Source organism: Cydia splendana, chromosome 4, assembly GCF_910591565.1.
Source record: "Cydia splendana chromosome 4, ilCydSple1.2, whole genome shotgun sequence".
NCBI lineage: Eukaryota > Metazoa > Arthropoda > Insecta > Lepidoptera > Tortricidae > Cydia > Cydia splendana.
The window spans coordinates 20,082,508-20,100,505 of NC_085963.1; the positions used below are offsets into that span (position 1 = coordinate 20,082,508).

Sequence of the window (17,998 nt, forward strand, 5' to 3'; positions counted from 1 at the left end):
TATGCACTACATCTGTAATTTTTGAAGGACTAATTTCAGACCAAAAAAGGTACTAGTATACGAAGCAAAACATAATTAACGTAAGTTACTTAACTTATTATTTGTAAATGATCAATTGAATAAGTCCAAAGCGCAGGTACAGCAAATAGCAGTTTCGCGCATAGCTCGTGGATATTTGTGATATAAGTAAGTATGTAACAGTTTCTTGAAGAGTTTCGACTTTGTGCAATACGATCAAATGAGTGTTTTAACAATATTTTTTAGAGAATTTTCAATCCACAGATATACTTACAAAAATATATAAAAACACCCATCATTCGTGCTGCCTACATGTTCCAACTACACGTCACACTGCATAGCAAATTTGTTTCAGAGTACGCTTACCGTGCACCGGCAGCAGAAGCGCTGAGATTCTGGTGACTATGCAACTGAACATTTCGGCTCCTGATCGCGCCCACAAAGATGTACGGCTTTTGTTTAAAAGGAACAAGATATGCTTGAAAGGTGAGTCACTAAATAGTTTTCCTTATTATTTTCTTTTTTCTCTTCAGAACCCCTAGTGTAAACAAGCGTTCGCGTTTGCGTTATGTGAATTTTTGTATGGGATTTTGAACAGCGCGCCAAGCGGGACGTTTGGGTTACTCAAAATTCCATACAACGAATACGTCACGTCATGCTATCGAATGAAATTTACACTTGGCGTACTTGACTGGATATACCTAACATAAGGTCATCGTAACAAAATAAAAAGTATAAACCAACTTTCAGGTATTCTAAACATATTTATTTGAAGATATTAGTACTTTCACATGTTGATATCTAAGTCTGTACTGACAGCTACATTGTACTACGAATCACGACCAACTGACGACATTAAGTATTGCCAGGGCTGCCAGTACATAAATCTGGATTATTCGATCCAGTGCTCGCAATTATACGAAATTCGATAGCATTATACGAGTACAAAATTATAAAAAAAACGATTAATTTTAAATAGATTTTTTAAAAACTGGCGAATTTCGGTTTTCGCGGTAAGCCCCCAAATTGCGGGGATCTTTCTCTTTTACTCCAATGAAGGCGTAATAAGAGTCACAGAGAAAGATGCCCGCAACTTGCGAACTTGGATTTTCGCGGTTATAGCCCACATTGACGTGTATTTAAGTAGTTGCCGTTCCAATAAATCGTATAACAGTATTGGCACACTGCTTTTTTTAAGCATTGACAGTAGTTTGACATCGGTGTTTTTTTTTCGTATCCAATTATACCGATTGACCAACTATACGTCATAGATACTTACGAAAAAAATTTGATTATACGAATTTCGTATCCAATTCTACGATCTGGCAGCCCTGAGTATTGCGTACTAGAGATAAGGACACAAATAATATTTACAACTATTAGATTACCTCCCCTCTTTTTAACCGACTTCAATTTCATAGAAGGAGGAGGTTCTGTATTCGGTTGTGGCTATCTTTTGTTTTTTTTTTTTTTCTATGTACGTTCACCGATTACTCCGACATCCGTAGTCCGATTTGAGAAATTCTTTTTTTGTTTGAAAGGAGCTACCTCCAAGTTGGTCCCATATTAATTTTGTTCTGTTCTGATGATGAGATCCATGAGGAATTGAGGGAACTCCTCAATTTTTAAAGGCACGTGCATAGTGATTTGGGGGTTTTCTTAAGCAACTCGAGCATTTTCTCCCGAAAACCACCAATTTGATGAAGTAGACCTGATGATGATGATTGTTTTGATGATAATGATGATGATTTTTTTATATGTAGTATGTTCAGCGATTACTCCGGCACCTGTGATCCGATTTGAGTAATTCTTTTTTTGTTTGGAAGAAGTTACCTCTAAGGTGTTTCCGTATTATTTTTGGTTCTGGTCTGATGAAGGAATCCATGAGGAATTGAGGGAACTCCTCAATTTTTAAAGGAACGTGTAATGGTATTTCGGTGTTTTCTAAAGTAACTCGAGCATTTGCTTCCGAAAACCACCAATTTGATGTAGTGCAACTGTAGCCTTACCACGAGCTTGACATTGACATATTCGCTAGCGTCTTCGTAACTTACTTTTTATGCATCTCGCTCGCACTAATATGTTAGTACGAGCGAGATGCATAGAAAGTAAGTTACACACACGCTAGCGAATGTATCAATGTCAAACTCGTGGCAAGCTGGTAAGGCTACTGATCGGGGGTTAGGGTTAGGAGTTAAGGGGTCGGGGAATGGCGGTTGAAGGGTTGCTGGTTCAGGGCCGAGGGGTTCCTGGATCAGGGGTTGATGCGCTGTGAGGTTGAGTGATCGGGGGGTTGAGGGATTGGGTCAGGGACGGGGCGGAGGATGGATTTAGTGTAGTGACACGAATTATAATTTCCCAGACGGACTCGAGAAAATTCCTGATTACGTATTTATTAAAGTAATAGGTACACGAATTTAGTGTTAAACATGATCTTGTTTTTCATTCATGCGTCGCGCTCTTAACAATGCGTTAAAACTAAAAATGGAAAAATAAAAACTTTTTACAAAAAAAAGCAAACCGACTTCAAAAAGGATGAAATAAAATATTATCCTTTTTTAAGTCTATGCGTTACCAACTGATATGTTTGAAGTCGGTGCCAAGCCAAGTAGTAACAATACCAGTCAAAAATAATCATCTTTATGGCTATAAATCCCATTAGAACTGCATTAATAACTATTATAAATGTGTAAGTAATTCTGCCTGCCTCTTTGTCGCCTTTTCATGGCTAAACAACTGAACCGCTTTAGGTGAAATTTGGCAAGAAGGTAAATTCCTTGAATTGTTTTATATTTTGAAATGTAGTCCTCTGGATAAGGGACGGGAAATAACTCAGTCCCAATCCCACACTTGCGTGCTATAGACTGTTCGAGCATTAGTAAGAAATGCTCTTTAAAAAATACGACTGCAAAAAAATGCATTGGATTTACACTAATGTGCCGACAAACATGGTACGGACTACGCCAAGGTTTGATCGTAAGGTTTGAGGTACAGTCGACGTCAATGTTATTCTTTATTCTTTATTCTTTATTCTTTATTCAAACACTATGTATAAGTTTACAGCTCAAGCCAAGGCACTTATACTGTTAATTAGGTACATATATGTTGTCAGTATCATAAAATTAGTAGGTACACTTATTGTATTACACACTTATCTTTATAATTGAACATACATATTATGTATTACTAAGTTACATAGAGATAAAAAAAAGAATCTGATATTAAATAACATAGGTAGAGTTTAAAAAAATCCTGATACTACGTTGTAGGGACGGCCACTTGTCTGCGAATATGTCTGCGTTTTGGACTGTAGCTATGAAGTTATTTAGTAATTCTATTGCTCGGTACGTGGGTGCGTTTGAACCGTGATAGGTGCGAACATTTGGATATGCAAAAAGGTTTCTGGCTCTACGTGCGCTACGCCCTACTGCAGCTATGTAGTTGTCTGGGGTAAAAATACGCATACGCTCCAGAACGGATGGGTTGTCAATACGATTTCTTAAAAGCAGACAATAGTGTAAGGCAAGCGTTTGCTTACGCCTTAGCTCGAGAGACTCTAACCCTACCATTCCCAATACAAAGGATGACGGAAATAAGTATGGGTAGTATCCGTAATACCTTTTGTAAAGATGTCTAGCAAATTTACGTTGGACGCGCTCGACCATTATGTTTACACTTTTGCACCTTACTCCTTTGTAAACGTATTTTTAACGTCGACTGTACCTACAGAAAGTACGTTTATTGTCGTCGTGTAAGGCAATCCAACGTAGGTACATCTTATCGAATCGCACCAAAATCATGGTATGCTTCCAATTTTGGCTTGGCACCGACTTCAAACATATCAGTTGGTAACGCATAGACTTAAAAAAGGATAATATTTTATGTTAGTAAGTAAATAAGGCCACTTACATTACCCATCAAAACAAAAAAAAGTTCCTAAACTAGTTCCATTTTATGACTATTCTACCAATTTAAAGAATTGAAGCCAAACGCAAAATCTTACTGGTAATTCAATAGTCTAATAAAACAATGAAGGATCCTCTTATACCCAACTTCATTGCAATCCCTGCTCAATAAATTATTTTACAACTACCAATATAAAACTGGGAACAATTTTACAAAGTTCTACACTTTCCCTGGCAATAATAATAACAGTAAATCAACTTGGCAACATTGGGAATAGTTTCAAAAATAGAGGGTGTACTGCATAGCAAAATAGTGAACATGGCTACCCCATGTTAAAGAGCTTAAGGCACGTCCACACTTGTGTGCTTATATGTTCGACTTGCGTTTTTCTTAAAGTCATACATAGCGGATGCCCTAAATATTGTAATTAGCATGCATCGCAATGACAATAAAATATGGCACGCACAGGATGCAAAGGAAGACGATAATGAAAATGCGCTGATGTGGACGTGTATATCTTTACACACTAACTGTTATTTTCTTTTCAAATGTCGTACTTGTACAATTTCAAAAGGTCCTATCTAAGGCGTTCCTAAGCAAATGTAAATTTTTACTTGCACTATAGTCAAGTCAGTTTACTTGACAAATAGGGTGCCTACTATATTATTCTGTACCACTATCGAAGTTTCGTCGTTCTGTGAGATATATGTGGTGTTTTATTTGTCAAATAAGGAAGCATTTGGCGTTGGTGGCAGGAGCTGAGTCATTTAGCATCCGGTATGTTTTTCCGAGTGGGGTGATCCTTCATGTTTTTTTTAGCTGGGAAATGGCTGGGAATGTAAAACTGAGTCTGCAGCAAAATATTCCAGTAAATTGACTTATTTATGAGACAGACAGCTGACTTGGTCGTGTTTTGTACAAATCGTCGTGTTGCTTTTTTAAGATGAAGTTTTTCTGTTAGTCAAAAACAAGGAAATAAAGTAAACCAGACGAGTTGCATTAAATATATTATACAGAATGATTCATGAGACGTGAGCAGGACTAATCCTGCACACTCAGTAACTGATAATTGATCGATCACCGTCGTATTTAGGAGAAACAACCACACTTTTTCCTATTTTTTTACTTTTTGGTGAGGGCAAATTTAATTCTCAACAATCATGGTCACCCTACAGGATAAACATAAAACCTCTTTAACCGTATTGGCATTTTGATTACGAAGAAAATAAACTGTCAAACTTGAGTGAGATACGAGTTTTCAAAAGTAACCAGACCGTGATGACAGTAATGACATTCAATTTGACACAGAATATCGGTAGTTTAGTATTCCAATTTTAGGGTGACCATGCATGTCGTAAAAAAATTAATAACTTTTGTTTTTCAACACGACTAGAAAATTTACGTCAACCTCACTAATATTGATACGAAATAGTAGCTTATAATTAACGATATGCGCAGTGTTAGTCCTGCTCACGTCTCCTGAATCACCCTGTATAATTATACATGCGAAAGTATGTCTGTCAGTCTGTTAGCTCTTCAGTAACTCACCTGTAACCTTCGCAAAATCTAGTAAGTATGGAGATAGTTTGAGTACCGGGAAACCACACTGCATATTTTTTGTCCCAGAAATTATCTATTAAGGGGTTGAAAAGAGGGGTGGAATTGACTATATAGTGAGATATGGCATACTTATTCTACACAATCGAAGTCGCAGGCAGAAGCTACTTCATATATATACTACCTAAATACATAAGGGCTAGTGCACAAATCACGCGAGGTTCGACAGGGGAAGGGGGGGTCACGAAAAAATCACGATAGATTGGGGTAGGGGAGAGGGGGTATAAGGAAACCTCACGTGTATTTTTCTACAGCGAACGAAAGTAAGAAAAAAAAACCTATCACATGAGTAGATACTTTTTCTCGGTTTCGTTAAACGTAAATCTCCACTCTGCACTTCAAAATAGCGAATCTATTAAACGAAAATAGAAAAATAAACAAGATTTTCTATATACAATACTATTTGTCTTAAAATTAGGTCGAATGAAAAAAATTTAAAAAAATACACGTGAGGTTGGGGTAGCCAAAAACCTCACCAAATCACCAAGGGGGAGGGGGGCTCAAAAAGTAGCCGAAAACACCTCGCGTTTGTGCACTAACACAAAGTAGCATCACAAATTTACACAGTACTCAAACTCTATACTGAGACAATAAAATAATAACTAATCTTTGTAACTAGAGCTAGAGTAATAATTTGTACGATATCATTATTATCTTCAAGTTCCTTCTAGCGGTCCCTAATCAAATTGTCACATAACGAACGGCCATAGTTATCCGGGTTATCCGGCCTTGAACTTGACGGGTACACGCGTTGCCTCGAGGCTTTTCCTATTATAAATAGTTTAGCCAGTATAATAAACATCAGAAAATGGCAGTTACGTAGTAAGATGATATTGAAAAAGCTATTTTCGGTGAAGAATCCGAGAAACTTACCTAAAGAGTATTTATAACTTTACCAAGTAGCTTCTATGACCGCCATATTTTTATGATTTTTGTATTTTTTTTTACACCTGTTAACTGTCAAAATAAATAATTTGTGTGTCTCTTTGGAATTCTGTCTTATAATCCCAAGGCTAGCGCCACTGGCCAATACCTACAACCCATAGGTCTATCTTTATGGTAATCAGATAATCAAATAAAAAAAAATTGATTAATGTACCTACTCTAAAATTTTACCTTTTTTTGTATCAATTGTTAGTAGGAGATCCCACATATGGTCGACCTTCACCAATCTGACTGCGGATCAGAAGATTCCAGGTTCGAATCCTGGCAGGATCGCCATGTGGTGTGGGACGTTAATTAAGACAACCAATCGGTTATAAGTATGTCGTTATTCTGGATAATGATCCTAAGTGCTAGCGTATATAAGGCTACGTAAGAGTGTGCGTGGCTTAGTGCACACTACAAACCCCCTAATTAATATATGAAGAAAAAAACATGTGTGTAAAAACGGTAGATACACTTGAAATTATTTATTTGGAAATCACGTTTCAAATTAAAAAGATGTATGCCAAGAACAAATCCGTGAAACCAAAGGCAATCTCAAACTAATACGTTCATCTAAAATCCTTTCCACGGAGGCATTAGATACGAATCCCACTAAATGAAATATTAAGGATAATAGAAAAACTTTGAGAGGGAGCGAAATGGCAAAATAATAACTCGACAAAAGGACTTAAGCGCCAATATATTTCAACGAGAATACTTCCTTCAAAACGGAGCTAGGACGAAACAGGTAGGACGAAAGATGACTTACATCACCTCGCTGAAAGAAATTTCTGTATACTGTAATAAGTACTATATGTAATTTAATATAAGGTTGAAATTACATGAGCATTTTTAAGAGACATGAGAGCTTTCGAGTGTTATTTAGCACGTTATTAAATGTCAACGACAACGCTCTTTGAGATATTGATACTAGCTCCAGACATTTTAATTAAGAATCAAGAGGTAATATTATCCATGTATATCATCGTATATTAGTTTGAGCGTGGATATTGAATTTTTTATGTGCCTATCGTTATATTTTTAAGGTCAAAGTGACCTTGTTGCTAGTCACAAATGAATACCTAATAAATGATTTATTTATTTATTTAATCTCTATTGCACAAGGAAAATACAAACGTACAAAAGGCGGACTTAATGCTACAAGGTATTCTCTACCAGTCAACTTTCGGGCAAAGCAGATAACTTGTAGGCGGTGCAACAACATATTGTAATTACAAACAAAATAGGTACCTACTTTTACACAACTCATACAACTAATATAAATAATACATAGATATAATACATATATACAAATATGAGTATAAGTATAACATAACTATTACTTATATAAGTACATATATAAATTTAAAAAACGTCCAATGCGCACTGAAGATTCCGTACCTCTATTTTTTCTCCCACTAACCTCTTCTACCTATAACATAAGGTAGGGGGAAACCGGGAGACTTGCCCGCGTGGGAGACGCAAGTCTCCCATTTTGGCAGTTTTTAAATAAAATGGTTCAAGTCTCCGAGCAGGGCAAGTCTACCGGACTCCCCTTTTTCCTTGGTAGGTATTTTTAAAAATTTAAAACCGGACAAGTGCGAGTCGGACTCGCCCACCGAGGGTTCCGTACTTTTTAGTATTTGTTGTTATAGCGGCAACAGAAATGCATCATCTGTGAAAATTTCAACTGCCTAGCTATCACGGTTCATGAGATACAGCCTGGTGACAGACGGACGGACGGACGGACGGACGGACAGCGGAGTCTTAGTAATAGGGTCCCGTTTTTACCCTTTGGGTACGGAACCCAAAACACAATCAAAATAAGCATCCTGGGCCTCACATTTCCAATAAAGCAGAGCTCGACAATATTAAAGGTTTCAATTTTCAAGTAGGCAAGGCATTTATCAAAACGGCCAATTTTATACACTCCACAAATCACTCCCTCGCATTCTATCCTCCGAGTGTATCCAGAGGGATGAAGACGTGAGCACACTAAACGAATTTTATCAGCATGCAAAAACACACATATGAAAAGCCCTGATATTTTGCCAAGTGTAATTTTTTAAATACACAACTCCGGGAAGGGTTATGAGACTGAATCTAGTTCTTCATTTAAGTGTGTGTGTTTGTTTTTTCTCTGTGTTTCGCCGTAACGTCAAAACTACATTAATTTAATCAGAGAATAAAGAGTCAGTTGTCTCGTTTTTATTATGTGGGTGACACAGCTTCCATTTAAAACTAAAACTTTAATTGGAGTCTTGGGACTTTTTGCTAAAAGAAACTACAGTTAGGTTACAGTTTTTCATGCGTTTTGCTTGTAGTTAGGTGTTTCAGAGTTTATTTGAAAAATCCTTTTCTAAATTCACTAATGAAATGATTTGCCTTTTTTGAGTAAAATAAATCCAAAACTCGTGAAGATCAGGTTATGAAATACCTCACTAAAAGGGAGTTGACCTACTGTGCATAGTATTGCTACTGTGGCGAAGACTTTAAGGGACGCACCCCTCCTTAATGTGTTTACAACGAAGTATCGATTGTTCTATTGTGCTTTTATTTGACTTGTAAATTCGATGTTTCTTCTTACACGCTTGTTATTATAAAAAAGGTACTTGGCAAACTTTGTAAGTACTTAAATGTCAAAAAAATTGTCAATTAGTAGGGAAGTCGTTTTTGATTTACGAGGCCCGAATTTGAGTCTGTCATATACAATGTGTCCGGTCAACCATGTCGGAGCCGTTAAGGGCGTGTACAATCGATTTCATCGATAAATCACCACGTGTTTTTTTTTTAAGTCAACGGTAATGAAATTGCGGCATTTTTAATTTTTCAAACACCTGAGCACGGGTGCACGTGGTATTTTTGGCATTATCTGTAAATTTTTCGTCCTACGAATACAAAAAATATCTCATTGGATAGCTAAACATGTAAGCAATCGATTAAAGCTAATAATTTTATGCAAACATTTCAATAGCAAGGCAAAAGAAAATATTAAAAGTAAATAATTAGGACAGAAACGCATTACTTTTTGAGTTTTTATTTTTTTATGTAAAAACTAGGTCGTTTACCTACATTTTTTTTGCTCTGCGTTTGTAGTACAGGATATTGGATAGACATCAATACCAAAATTACGTATCTGACATAATAACTTTAGAAGTAACAGAGGTTCCAAGATGTACCTAAAAATGTTGTTTTTTTACAAAAGGAGAAAAAATAAAACAAAGCGCTAATAATAATTTAAATTTTAATAAAAATCATAACAAAAGTATCTTAAGGCTAAAGATGACTAACTAGTTGAGTAACTGCTCAAAATAGCCCCCTCGATTTTGTAGACAAGCAGTTGCTCTTATCGCAATATGCTGCGTAGACCGCCGAATCATCTCCTTATCTTCTCTTAACATGTTTGCATGTTCAATTATTCTTTGCACTAAATCTTCCCTTGTTCCCGGTATGTCGACGTACACTCTTTGTTTCAAGGTGCCCCATAGAAAATAATCGAGTGGAGTTAAGTCCGGTGATCGAGGTGGCCAAGCGACATGCCCGTCACGTCCAACCCACGGGACATAATGCTCATTCAAATAATTTCGCACATCTCTTGCAAAATGTGGAGGAGCACCATCCAGCTGCAAAATCATCCTCCTCCTGTATGCTACAGGCAGCTCCATTAATGCGTCATGGAACTGTGTTTGGAGAAATTCTAAAAATCGTGGGCCATTCATTGTCCCAGGTAGAATAATTGGCCCAACTAAAATATCGTCAATGATTCCCGCTCAAACATTTACTGAGAATTGGTGCTGGAATGAACTTGGTCTCACAGCATGAGGATTCTCCAACTGCCACAGATGCTCGTTGCGGTGGTTTACGTATCCCAAACGCGTGAAAGTGGCCTCGTCGGTCCACATAATACGTTTCAAAAACGTTTGATCCATTCGTGCTCTTCTTGTTATCCAGGAACAAAAAACTGATCTTGCAGCGTAATCTGGTCCAATAATGTCTTGTACTCGTCTGAAATGGTAAGGGTGTAATCCTTCTCTTTTTAATACTCTCCAGACTGTCCACTTGCATAAATTCATCCTGTTGGCTATTCTTCTAATGCTCAGTCTCGGGTCGTGTGTGACTAATCTTAAGATCTCTTCTTCGTCCTGGGGTGCTACAAGTCGAACACGTTCATCGGCGGGTCTTCTTATGCCGTTCTCAGCGAGCCGTGCATGAATTCTTATGAATGTGCGAGCATTCGGAATGGGTCTGTTAGGAAACCTCCTTGCGTACTCTCGAACAGCAGCATTAGCGTTCCCGTTGCAAAACCCATAAACGAAATGTATGTCAGCAGTGTGCTGACTAGAATAGTGGACGTCTTCCATTTTAACAAAAACGGAAACAGCAGGTCCAACAACTAACAAAAGTTTCAACAATAACACAATCGAACTGAAGTAAGCCGAAGATAGCAGAAGTTTGTTATCACAACGCAGAGCGAGGGATGACTGATTGACCTGGCAGCACCCCTTGACTTATCTACCTGCTTGTAAAAGAAAAACTGGGAGTGGGGATGATAATTCTTGGGATTATCTCAAGTTATTAATAAAGGTAATTAACAGGATCATATTTGAACACGTGTTATTTTTGAAGTATCAAAGATAGAGCTATGATTTTGGTATGCATTTCTAGCTAATATCCTGTACTATAAATGCAGTACGAAAAAAATGTAGGTAAATGACCTAGTTTTTACATTAAAAAATAAAAACTGAAAAAGTAATGCATTTCTGTCCTAATTATTTACTTTCAATTTTTTTTTTTGCCCTGTTATTGAAATGTTTGCGTACAATTATTAGCTTTAATCGATTGCTTGCATATTTAGCTATCCAATAAGATATTTTTTGTATTCGTAGGACGAAAAATTGACAGATAATGTCAAAAATACCACGTGCACCCGTGCTCAGTTGTTTGAAAAATTAAAAATGCCGCCATTTCATTACCGTTGACTTAAAAGAAAAAACACGTGGTGATTTATCGATGAAATCGATTGTACTACACGCCCTTAACGGCTCCGACATCGTTGACCAGACACATTGTATATATTTTTCCTTGATTTTAAGTTGTTATTTGAGAGTTTAGAGTAAGTAGGTATTTCTTTTTTATATTAACTTGAGGCCTAATATGGCCTTGGTATAGGATCAATATCTATATCAAATTTCTACTCTACTCTAGTCTATTTTTATTTAGTAGTGAGTTTATATCAGTGTTTAATACTGTCGTCAGTTTTTCACATACAAACACTTTCAGTGAATATTCAATTCTGTCTACACCTACTACAACATATTTAATTTACGTTGTAACTCCTTAGGTATATGTAAATCATTTCAAAGAAAAACCACACAGAAAAGTTCAGCGGAAGTGTTTAAAAACCCACATAAAGGGCTAAACAAGAAAATAACTTTCTTAAACGCTTTATTACGAAACCCGACTTTGAAACTGTACTTACAAAAAAATGGTGTCAAGATTTTCGCTCCAGCGAGATTACTTTCAAATTGCTTCCTTAAAGTGATTCAGTTTCTAATAACCTTTTAAATAATGAAAATTTAGTCCAGAAAAGTTACTTTGGAGCGTGGAAAATTTTAAATGGCTCCTTGCGACCTAAGACCGCTTCTCCATACAAACGTAGTCCCAATTTTCCTCTCTGGATATTGACATTATGAAAAATATTTTTGCATAACTTTATGTATATTAACCATAGCTATGCTCCTACGTTTGACTTTTTTTTATTATTATAAAAATTAGGAGTGAAAAACAGATTTCATACAATTTTTTTAAATTTTAAACGTAATACGTAAAAAAATTAAGGGCATAGCTGTGGTTGATAAACAACAAATTGTCTCAAAATATTTTCAATAAAGTTAATATCTAGAGAGGAAAATGAGGACTACGTTTGTACGAAAAGGCGTATTCGCGCGGGTCCTCCACTTTCCTCTTAAGCGGACGGAAGTGATTTCATAATGAAGTATTCACGATTCTGAGATCGCGTAATAACTAAAATGATAAAGTTCAATCGAATTGATTTTTGTAGTTCAATTAAATTTGTAATTTTCGGTGATGCCCGAGGCAATGCTCTTGATTGAAAACGTGACTTACAGGGAACTTTTGGATAAAGACAGCACGTGTTTCTTATATCGGTAATACCTAAATCTCTTGGTACTTATCTAAGAACAATAAAAAAAAAATCTGATTTTTCCTTGGATTTGGATTTTACGCCATATACCTAGGTACAAACAATAGTACATTATTGTCGAGGCTCGGAAGTAGCTACTTGCAGGCTGAGGATTCGTTTTAAACGGACGACCTTGGGAGTCCATTTAATTGAATCCGAAGCCAGCAAGTAGCCTTCCAGCCGAGTCATATATAGTGCTTTTCTCAAAAATGGTGCAACAAATATAAATATCATAGAAATATTTTACAAAAGCAACTTTCTTACGTATATATTTTCACAGAAAAAAGTAGAATCAATTGAAAAAATTAGCTTTGCCGCCTTTTTATTTTTTTAATAAAAAAATAGAAGTGTATTTTTCTGCCGAAAATACGCCAACCTATTTGAGACAGCTAAATAGTCGCGGTACTAATCATCTGTTTGGCTGTTTAATGGGCCTGTGCCTTCATTTGATATGGCCATTTCAACTTTTAAAAAGTTTGGAACTCGACAAATAATGGAATTTGTATGCAACATTGCAGTCCCAAAATCGAGACTGCAATGTTTTTAACTTTTTAATTTTTGACTGACCATAAACTACGCGCTTCGCAACCTATTTTTTAAACGGCAAAGTCGACTTTGCCGTCCATTTTTGAGAAAAGATATTAAATGATTTCGGAATAAAATTTACTTTACCTGCTGTTTACCGCTTTAAGCTGTCTTTCCACTGAGGTGGAGATGAGATAAGAGGAGATGCGGGAATCAACCAATAGTTTTGGGTTGTAATCCACATCTCTTCTTCGCTCCGACGTTTTATTCGCTACTGATATTAATGATATCTGTTCCAGTCACCAAAGTTGAAACTTCATTCATATCTCATCCTCTCCGCCAGGTTTATCAACAGTAGTCACCCACAACGAGACCGCCATGCTGGCCGGCGGCGCCACCCGCGGCTCCAGCGGCGTGGCCTTCGCTGCTGGCGGCTGCGCGGCTGCAGCGCTGGCGCTGCTGGCGGCGGCGGCCGCGGCGGGCACGCTTTACCGACGGGGCGGGAAGGCGCGCCATCATGATTCTATACAGTAAGTTCATAATGTCAGATGACAACCAAACTCACTAATTACTACCACCAGTTCATAGCCATAGTGAACCGTATTACTATCTAAATATGGTTGATTTTCGTTTAATTATTTTTTAGTAATTAGTGAATTTTGGTTGTCAACTTGTCACCTGACTTAAGCTCGCTATTCGAAAAACATACAATACCTTTGTTAAATTTTGTTCTTCCTAAAGGGGCCCACTGATTAACAGTCCGCCGGACGGTATCGGCCTGTCAGTTAGAACAAAATTTTGACAGTTCCGAACAACTGACAGGCCGATACCGTCCGGCGGACTGTTAATCAGTGGGCCCCTTAAGATACCTACGTCAAAATGGCAGACGTTTATGATAACGCCATAAGTGTAAACGCCTGTGCACATCGGATGCGTGTGCGTAGACGTGCACGTGAACGTTAGCGTTGTGATATTCAGATCCTTATGACAGACGGTATACAGCCTGCGTGACGTGTGCGTGCACGGCTCCTACATTTTAGCGCACCTACACGTGCACGTATTATGCACATGATTAGGGGAGAGTTAAACCTATGTTTTACTTAGTTATACAATCTATTCTGAAGGCAGAATATGTGTGCTGATCAATGAGAAAATAAAAAAGCATTTAGTTTCAATTTCATCGCCTTTCATCAAATTTTATTGTTCAATTTGTTTATAGTCACAACGCAGCCGAACGTAGTCATAATAAACCAATAAACGTTTATACTCGTGCTTTTGTCATTTCCAGTTCGTTTTTATGGTCATTGCTTTTATTTAAATTTATTGTGACACAGTTTTGTTTCACTCGTATTTTCATGTAGGTGTGTAATAGTAGTTTATATGACTGCTACATAATAAAAGGCGTTAAAATACGAGTGTGGGTTTAAGAAACGAACTAAGTGAGTTTCTTAAAAGGATCACACGAGTGTTTTTAATGCCTATTTATGTACAGTTACATACACTACTTTATCTACACACATATACAAAATTTGCTTTTGATAGACGCATTTTATATTGATGAGAGCCAGAAGCTATTGATATAAATAATTATTACATAATTTTTAAAATTGGAAAGATACTATAGTTAAATGGTCACATAATAAGTAGTAGTATAAAATTTAATTTCTCTGTAAGCTAACCAAACATAAATTCACAGAGCTGCTCATTATTTAATTTTATCCTAACACATGTCAAAATTCATCAAATCATCAAACGGTTTGTGCCGTGGAACGTTTAACAGACAAATTTTTACTTACACTCGAAATTACCTTTCCTTCATTGTCACTCCAGACAAAAATACGATCAAAATCCTGTTTATTACCATAACCTTAACACAAGCGTAGGTACATTTACTGAAGAGAGAATATCATTTTCATCGAACAATTCCTCTTTTCCTCGATGTTTTTCCGCGAGATTGAAATAAAACTCAATTGTGCTCCCATGCGCGAACTTGCTTAACTAGAAAACAAACAATGCCAGAAACTGGATTACTTGAAACTTTAGATGGATATTAAATGAAATCCCGAAGATTATTCAAAAGTGGGCAAAGTTCCTTTCTAGGTTATTACATATTCGGAGTTAAATTGCTTGTTGTTACGAAATTATGCCGCTCTAATAGGCAATTAATTCCAAAATTTTGTTGTAATCGCCATAATAATATAATGAAATAACTAACGGTTATATGTAAAATTGCATCTTTCTATGAATGTTCGTATTGATGGGAGATATTAACACAGTTAATAATTAATACTTTCTTAAAAAAATATTCATATATAATTATACAACAGTGTTTAGTTTGATATCCAAATTTCCTAAAAGATGGCACTGTTACATACGAAAACTAGGTAACGCTTGTTCACCATATATATAGGATATATATAGGAAACTGTCAAATATGAGATTCAACGATTGGTAACGTAGGAACTTCTTTAAACAAAGTGATTTTCGAGCCGTAGTTCTTGTATTTTTAAAAACAATCCAGCATAATAGCAAGCTCTACAGACTACAAAAAAAAAACAAGTTAAATTACGCTCGTTAAAGTAATCCAAAATAAAAACTTTGTACACAAATAAACGAGTCCGATTTATCCAAACCACTGAACAAGATAACGTGAACCGTATCGAAATGGATAATTTATATGAGTTCTTTAAAGGTATTGATATATTTTACATGTAGGTACATGAATAAATTACATTTGAGTATGGATTATCTGAGTAGCAATTTCAGAGTAGGCCGATCTTCAATTACATATGAAATGTAATCATAAGCCGAGATCGATGGTCTTATTGGAATCACTGAGCATTGATGTGGCTGGGACTTTAAATATGTTGCATTAAAATATGTTTTTTTTTCTACCTATGTCTATGAAATTTAACTTTCAAATATCGCAAAAGGAATGTTGACTTCTTAAATCAAAGTATATTTCTGTTACAACAAAGATTGTCGCTGAATTGTTTTCACAGTTTCTTCTAGAGTATTACTACTGTATGAAAGCCTTTAGACTTCTTAACTCAATAAGTACACCACAAATCGTCGGTAGAAAAGCACTCATTCACGTGTTGCGCATTCTCCTTAGTTTAGTTTTCTGTATAACAAACAGATGCACTTGTTGCTTTGAGTCTGTAGTTACGAGTATGTCTATAGTGTTATTGGTAATTTTTAAATTTCAAATAATTAGCTGGTCTGCTTCAGTCCCATAGCTTATACAAATAAGAGTAATATAAGTATACAAATAAGTAGATTGCCCGCTCATTAAGTACCGGGCAGAACTAGTCATCGGTAGGTCTAAGTAGATATAGGTTACTAACATAGTGTTAAGTCTAAAATGTTACTAACAAAATATGGATCGCTTTTGGTCTGAAATAAGGATTTTTTATTTTTTATTTTATGTTATTTAAATAATAATAAATACGGTACAGTACAGAATTTTGCATACGGTGCAGTCGCCATCAGATATATCGGAGCGGCTAAGGTGCTCACAAATATACGCCTCTATTTTCAAGGCGTTAGAGTGCGTATTCAGATATTTTTTAGCAACTCGGCAGCTCCGATATATCATCCCATTCTAACATACAACCAATAAATTCCCAAAATTTTGTTTCATACCTTTGCAACTGTAAATAACCAACCACTTGAAGAATAAACACATTTTTATCTCCCTTATTCACCATAGCTTATAATACGAAAATATTTCCAAAAACGTATCCATTTAAAAGCATATTAAGTTCAATAGATCGTATATAGGTCGACCCCTGTCTCTGCTGATGGATGGTGTGGCGGCGATAGACACTCAATCCGAGTTTAATTATTATGGAGATTTAGACTGCGCGTAGGCATAGGCAGGTTCAGCCGCAGAAGTGGGGTTAACTGATTAATTTATTTGATGATGTGATGCGGAGTTTGAAGAGGCGCGGATTTATTTTTAAATAATAATGATAGGTTTTTGTTTTATTTTAAGCACGGCGTAATCAAAAAAGACCTTTTAATTTATGTAAAATGCATTAGAAATTATAATGATGAAGAGATGGTTTTATTCCAGCTGTGTCTGATGATCACTTTACTAAAGCCTTTTCAACTCTAACATAATTTATTATATATAATATTAATGCATGAGCGAGAACGAAGTGCGAGCAAAACGTTTTTATTCACGCTTGGGCTAAAATGCTTTCGTATATTTACAGTCTGTTTGTTAGGGTTTCTTTAGTTCGCAGTGCTCAACCTGGGGCCCGTTTCTCAAAAGCTTGTAACTTGTTAATACAAGTGGAAGTCCCTTTCTAACAAAAGCTGTCAAAAAGTGACAACCGCTGGTATTACAAGTGACAAGCTTTTGAGAAACGTGCCCCTGTTCTCGTGAAATTTTGTGAGCATTATTATGGTATTTTTTATCAATTCAGTTGTTGATAAGTTTTCGTAATGGACTCCGCCAGGTCCACAGCTCATAGAGCCACTAGTTTCAGTTAAGAAAGTTTTAGAAAAGAAAAAAAGCCGGAATATTGAAATACTACTATTTCAATATTCCGGTTTCTTTTTCTTTATGATTCTTATACCTTTAAACGAGCAATTCTTGTTTAAATGTATAGTTATTTATATATTTCGGGGGTTTCGGAAACCAGATATTAGGAGGAAAACGTGCAGACAAATCGCCTGATGGTAAGCGCCTACCGTCACCCATAGACACCAAAGGGCTTTAAATGCGCTGCCGACCTTTAAGATGGGAGTACTCTCTTTTCTTAAAGGTTTGAAGGTCGTATCGGATATTTATTT

At 36.3% G+C, this 17,998-nt stretch overlaps 1 protein-coding gene across 1 annotated transcript in view; it reads left to right on the top strand.

Moving 5' to 3' along the window:
* The window catches only part of LOC134790171 (tyrosine-protein kinase Drl), a 67,603-nt gene that overhangs the window by 41,047 nt on the left and 8,558 nt on the right, over positions 1 to 17,998 (top strand). Inside the window, exons 4-5 of the mRNA XM_063760985.1 lie at positions 374 to 504; positions 13,539 to 13,725. Coding sequence (XP_063617055.1) covers positions 374 to 504; positions 13,539 to 13,725 — 318 coding nt within the window. The remainder of the gene's footprint in view (positions 1 to 373; positions 505 to 13,538; positions 13,726 to 17,998) is intronic.